The sequence below is a fragment of the Helianthus annuus genome, chromosome 14, assembly GCF_002127325.2.
Source record: "Helianthus annuus cultivar XRQ/B chromosome 14, HanXRQr2.0-SUNRISE, whole genome shotgun sequence".
NCBI classification, from domain to species: Eukaryota; Viridiplantae; Streptophyta; class Magnoliopsida; order Asterales; family Asteraceae; genus Helianthus; species Helianthus annuus.
Window position 1 is genome coordinate 126,513,520 of NC_035446.2, and position 7,145 is coordinate 126,520,664.

General features: G+C 40.5%; 1 protein-coding gene across 1 annotated transcript; it reads left to right on the forward strand.

Moving 5' to 3' along the window:
• The first annotated feature begins 2,425 nt into the window (after positions 1-2,425).
• Positions 2,426-6,821, forward strand: LOC118486551 (extensin-like). Its single transcript, XM_035983075.1, has 3 exons — positions 2,426-2,464; positions 5,610-6,236; positions 6,333-6,821. Exons 1-3 carry the CDS (start codon positions 2,426-2,428, stop codon positions 6,819-6,821), a joined length of 1,155 nt encoding a protein of 384 aa, XP_035838968.1.
• Positions 6,822-7,145: the final 324 nt, after the last annotated feature.

A 7,145-nucleotide genomic window follows, 5' to 3' on the forward strand; every position in this document is an offset into this window, starting at 1 on the left:
ATATCGTTCGAACAACTTCGGTAGTGGTACCAATATAAGTTTCTGGCATGAACTTTGTTGAAATCATAATTGTATTTACAATAGGGTAGCTTTTCTAATTTATTTTTTGTTCCAAACATAACATTGTCACATAAAACACGTGTCAATATCTTTGTTACGTATTGATTATAGCAAACATTTGTATCATTAACTGAACTGCTACCGACCAAACTCTCACCGCGAAGCGGGAGAATCCCACTAGTTAGTATATAGTTAATAAGAATGACGGTGTAAATAGGAGATTTTTTATCTATTAAATTAAACTATAAACATCAACCTTTTATTATTTATATTGAATTACTAAAATTGTGGTTATAATAAAACTTTGAATGTGATCTTTAAACTTTATTGGTTACTCTTTATTCTATGTTTAAACCTTAGGGTCTGTTTGGGATGGGGTAATGGAATGGACGAAAGAATGGAATGGATGAGGGAATGCAATGAACCATTACCATTCCATATCTTGTTTGGTTACCATGTAAATGGAATGAATTATTATTATTGTGTATTGTTCGGTAGGCAAGAAAAATGGTGTAATAAAATTAGCGGTGAGTGGTGGTGGTGGTTGGTGGTAGTGATTGTGGGTGGTTATAGGTGGCGGAGGTGGGTGTCGGCGGCGGCGATGGGTGGTGGTGGTGGCGGCGAGTGGCGGTGCGGCGGTGATGACGAGTGGTGGTGGCGACAAGGTGGCCGTTGGTGGTGGGTGGCAACAAAGGTGGCGGTTGGTGGCGGCAGCTGCGGTTGGTGGTGGCGGTGGTGGTGGCATCGACGATGGTGGTGGGCGGCGGCGGCGAGTGGCGTTGGCGGTTGGTCGCAGCTGTGGGTGATAACGGTGGCGAGTGGGTGGCGGCGGCGGCGGTGGCTGTCGGGGTGAGGTGGTGGCGGGTGACGGCGATGGCGTCGGTGGTGGGTGGTGGTGGTGGTGGGTTGTGGCGAAGGTCGTGGGTTGTGGTGTTGTTGATGAATGGTGCAAGAGGGGATGGAATGTAAAAAAAAACATGGGGGGTGGAATGAATGATTTTGAGGGAATGGAATGCCTTTTGGAATGGGTGATTCCATTCCATTGACCAACCAAACACTCTTTTCTTCATTCCCTCGTAATCATTCATTCCATTCCACCTCTCATTCCTTCATACCAAACACTACCTTATTGATTACTCTTTATTCCATGTTTAAGTTTAGAATACATGTAGCACATGGACATCTTAAACAAAAATATGAGGATTGAGGATGGATATAAATAAGCTAAAGAATAAGATGGCAAAGAACTATAAAGAAATGTGAAATAACCAAAAATGAATATAGAGAAATACTTAATTAACTACCTTTAGCATATGCATGGTTTTTGTAATTTACTCTTACTTAGATTAAACTTTTAAAATTAGATAGAGAAACGTTTTAACCTCATGCACTTATGCTTAAAAAATCTAATCTAACTACTATAATAAAAGAAACCAACTTTTAACACATGTCATTTATTGAAGGTATTCTCAAATTTATACTTATCTTATATAAACTAAATAAATAAATAATAAATTAATATTAAATCTTATCATCTATATCTATATCTATATACTATATAATACATCTCCCATGTCCACAAAGGTAATTTCCATTCTAATTTTTAAGACGGCATGCGAACAGTCATGACTTCTTCAGCTAATCTTTCATCCTTTCTCCCAAATTTGCCCCCAACTCAATGTTAGTCGCCAATTGATTGATGATGAAACCGTCGGAGTATATGTATAATTAATTAGGTTTCACGCTTGAAATTCATTCTTGCACATCGAAATCTTCAGCAAATTGAAGACAACCATTAATGTTTGAAACCGTCGAGCAATTATAGGTATCATCAGTTAGGGGAATTTCTATTCAGAATATTCAATATGCGTCTCAGCAGGAGAGACGAATTTCTAGGTTATTCCCTGTGACACCTCGGAAATTCCTGTCCAATTAAATAAAGACACGTGTCCTCTGCGACAGACGTGTCAGAGAAACCGGGTTTAATAAAGAGATATGTGGTAGGACTTAATTAAAAAGGGGCGTCATGTATTTTAATTACCGCTGAACGACCCAAGGGCGACATGTTATTAAAACACCTCTGAGCGACCCGACATTTTATAAATCCCAAGATCCTTAAATCAGTTTATGATCATCTCGTACAATAACCGGTTGTTCTCGATAAATAAAGTTCATCTTTATAAAGGACAATGGAAGTGAAGGCTGTTACTACTCCTAAATCTAATAAAATCCTCATGGTTAATATTAGTTGTATAATTAACCAAGTCATATAAAATTGCAAGACCCATTCTTGAAATATCCGTCAAGTGCCAAGACTTATATGAGATTTGAAATGGGGGACATGTAAGAGACTTCTCACCATGCAATGACTGATCTTGAAGGCCCCACATCTGTAAAAGTGAAGGCATGTTTCGGTTTTTGAGGAATGCATGGTCAAGACTTAAAAATTTGTAAGTTTTTGTCTTCTGACCATCGCTTACGGACCGCAAGGCTCATGGCTTACGGTCCGTAAGCAGGGCGCTTAAGGTTCTGGTCCGCATGGGTCCTTACGGACCGTAAGGCCCGAAGCTTACGGTCCGTAAGACCGTCGCTGGCAGTAACTTCAGGACAGTTGCCTGTCCAAAGCATGTAACCGACTTAAAACGTAAAATTTGAATTCCATGGGCTTCCTAGGCTGTTTTTAGACCTTTAGGGACAAATGTAATGATCTTGCATCAACATTAGACTTGCTTGGCATGATCTAAAGACCTTGGGTTCACTATAAATAAGAACACAAGCTTGATCATTTGGGGATACTCATTTGGAACTTTGGCTACAAGTTTTCTGGAGCTCCTCTGGTCACTAAGGCACTTTCTTAGGCTCTCTAATCCATCTTAGGACTCTTGTAAGTGTCCTTAACCCCCTTTAATCCTTTCTAGCTTAGTTAATTAAGCAAAAGTCAAACCGTCGTAAGTAAGGTTTGACTTCGTGATTAAGCATAATGTGCTTTGTCTAACCACGAATTAAAAGTACCTTTAGGAAGGTAATTAAGTGGGTAACAAACCCTTAAGAGGGTATTTCCAGATTCCCACTCTAAGCATGTTAATTGTCGAGTCAAAGCTAATTAGAAAAAGTCAACAGAATGCTTATCTTTATATTAATGCATAATTAGCAATGTAGGTTGTATGTAACCTGTTTGAAAATTTATATAACTTGGTAATAAGTGTAAGAACATGTTCCAACATGTTCAACTCGACAATTTTCTGTTTAGACCCGGTTCGGAACCGAAAGTCGCATAGTTTGACTTTCGCTTTAACTTTCAGTTCTGACCCGTTTTAGTCAAGTTTGTTTATACCTTAGAGCTTCTTTTGAACCTATTAACATGTTAGTATATCCGCCTGTGATTATACAATGTGGTTCATTAGATATTTAGTACGTATGCATGTTTCCGCTAAAAGCCCATATGTTGACCATTATGCCCGAATGTCCAAGAATCATAATTTTTGAAAATGTAAAAGGGTAGACACCTTAGTTACTGAAATATAAAGTTGTCCCCAAAATTTGACATCAATTTGAGGTCTAGATTAAGAGTTATGCTTATTAGCGTAAATAGAGGCTTTCTTAGTAAATTAATAGCGTAATTAACGCATAGCCTATCTAAACCCGAATTTTTATGCCAAAACTTTATACCCACTGTTATAGAATAATATTTTGGGAATTTTAAAGATTTTTATTTATTTTTAGGCTGAGCATAACTAGAGGTTCTAAGCTTCTTTCGGCTTATGCCGGTTTTACCCTTTTCGGTCATAAAATGAGTTTTACATAACCTTTTGACCCGAAACCTTTTTTCCAACTGATTTGTTATATTAAATATCATACTTTGAGCCTTCTGGAAATATAAAAATATCAGCATTTCTTTTAAAACCCGGAAATGGCTCCAAATCGCCTTTTTAGGCATTTTTACGACATAGTATATGTCAAAATAAGATTTTATATAAAAGGCCTAAAACCTACTGATATATTTTATAAAAAAAAATATACATTATAACAGTAGCCTAAAGTTGGAAACTCAGATTTCCCATTTTATCTTTTTTTAGCCTATGTAAAATTACTAAAATGCCCTTATGAGGCGTAATTGGCATATAAAAACATTTGGGGCATATTTGGGCATACCTTTCTGATATTACAACATATTTTGTGCATATGATCTCAGGAAACTTGCATATGACTTATATGGTTACTCGTTACGCACTTTCGCGTTCGGATCGGCTTATGTGACTAGTTCACACATATTAGCCGAAGCGGGTCAAACCATATCATCTAAGTCTCAAAATTCAGAATGTATTTAGTTTACCCATATTATACAAGTATCCAAACTTGTAGGGTCTAAATCACATTCCTCCCCGGTTTTCGCATTCCTCGCGATTAAACCATAATTACTCTTTGAAACTAACCGGTCTAAGCTTAGGCTATGTTAAAAGACCCGTTAGAATTCTAATAGGTTATTATAACCTTCGTTCCAGAATAGGAGCCCAGTAAAAGAAACGTGCATTTTTGAAATTGTGGTTATACTTGCTCAGGTAAATACTTTTAACTTATTTTCCCTATACGGGCTTGGGGGTACGGTATGTAATATACCGCTTGGTCGGGCGGTTGGTTCCATCTCATTAGAAGATGGGTATTACCAATGGGACCCGTTTGAAATTCTGGTGTTGTTTGTTTCTTGTACCTTTGGGAGCTTAATGACCATGTCCCGGATATCCTTGGCATCATTTTTTGGCCACGACCTCGACAGTCGGGTGTAGGCGTACACCCGGTTTTATGTCTATTATTTTAAGGTATTAACGTTGGCTTCCCGCCGCGGACTTATACCATGTGGTGTGTCATTTAACCTTAAACCCGACACGACTCGGGCGACTAAACGGTCAACAAACATGTAAATCTTTTACAAGTTTAACTCTGCTTAATTATTCCCAAGTTATAAAATGTTTTGTGCCTTGTGCATTTAAAACCAATATTTTTAAATATTTACAAAATGAGTCAGTTAAATTGTATTTACCAGTGCAAACTGACGTATTTTCCCCAAAAAGATTAAGTGCAGGTGCTATACGGAATAGGCTGGTTTCTCCTTAGCATCGTAGAGTCTCGCAAGCTTTTGGGATGCATAATCTGTTGAACAATCTCTTTCTTTTTACTTCGATCCGCCTGTGGATCTATTTTGACTGGTTGTGATACTTGATATTACAATTAATAGTTGAAATAAATCTATTTTCATTTGCTTCCGCTGTGCATTATAATTTGTGTTGTTTGACATATGATGATATCAACTACGTCACGGATCCCCCACCGGGCCCACCGGTGATACACGTGGAAATCGGGGTGTGACAGGTTGGTATCAGAGCCAACACTGAGTGAATTAAACACTAGCCTTTTGTGTTTAATCTCAGTGCACAAATTTGCACATTCTTCGAATTCCAAGTCTAGACATTGAACATAGGACAACTCTGCTTTGTTTTATTTTTGAGTCTTTTATAACTATATTGTTGTGGTTATCTAAATATTATATGCAGGTCATTATGCCACCCAGATTCCTTCGAGGTAGAGGCAAAGGACCCGTGACAGGTCATGATCACGAAGCCGGGCCTTCGCACCGGCGAACCCCATCCATTACTATGAGCACCAGCCCGCAAGAGCCCTGGAGACTCTATGTCGAACCAGGAAGGCGATCAGTATCCCTTAGCTCCTCTCCTTCGTACCAACATTCATTTGGGCCCAATTCTGAAAACGAGCCCAATAACCAGCCTCCAGCTTTCATACCTCTCCAAAGATCCAATTCTCACCATTCTTTTGGCAGCCCAACACCCGTCTTCCAAAGCCGGTTTAACCCGGCTAACCTTTTGCCTGAACCCATGGGTTTTAACCCACTCGGACCGGGAGACCACTTTCCAGAGGAAAACGACATGGATGAGGATACTGACCCCGTGGAGCCAGCATCAGGAACGCCGAACCATCCCATCGAGATATCAGATGGGTCATCATTCCATGGATCGCCATATCGTGGTCCAGACAGCTACGAGGAAAGGTTCCGAAACATTGACTGGTACTTCACACCGTCTGAACACTCGCATCATGAGCAGCAACAGGATCCTTCAGTGGGTCATCAATTTGTGGCAGTCACGCCACCGCCGCCACCGCCAGTAGAGCCGCAGCAGCCGCCTCCGGAGCCACCGAGGCGAAGAAGGTCTAATGCACGGATGTCCGTGCGAGGTGGAGTTCGGATTGCTACTCCCCAGCCATCTAGTGGCAGCCATTATCCCCCACTTCAGGAGGAAGAAGACCCCTATGATGGTGGTCCGTCAAGCCCCATACCAGATGTCAACTCAGTACCTGTGGTACCACCTCTGGGTTTCGATAACCCGATTCCTGCATATGCTGGGTCAGCGGCGTACAACCCATTTGAGCAGCCGGCACACACCCACTACAACTACAACTACGGTTATGCAGAGGTAGATCCATACCTAGTAGCTCGGGATTACAATGCCCTTCATCCTGAAGGACCATATGGAGGGCCATGGACTACTGGTTACCCGACTTATGGGTACCAGCATCAGCCACCTCCTCCGCCGGTGTATCAGCCGCCTCAGCCACCGATTCAACAGGAAGTCCTTGAGAGGCTGAGCCAAGTTGAACAAGAAGTTCGTGAAGACCGCAAAGAGCGGCAAGGATTCTTTAAGGGGCTGTCAGATTTGCTTAAGGGGAAGTCGAAGAGGAGGGGTCATTGAAAACCCTTGTTACTTATTTGTATTGTAATTCAGTCCCTGCGTGGACTTGTTATTCCAGTATTCAGCTCCTGCGTGAGCTTGTGGTTTGTATTCCGCTCCTGCGTGAGCAAGTTTGGTTAGTTAACCCCTGCGTGGGTTTGTTCTTGTTTCCCGCCCCTGCGTGGGCATTTTCATTTATTTTAGTAGAAGTCCCGTTTGGGCAATTGTTGTACTGTCTTAAAACTATGTGTGAGATGTTTTAATTAAGTTTCTTTATTATTGCATGCATAAATTATGAAAATAAATGAAAAATTTAAAAGGATCTGCCATTATAATTAATTGGTA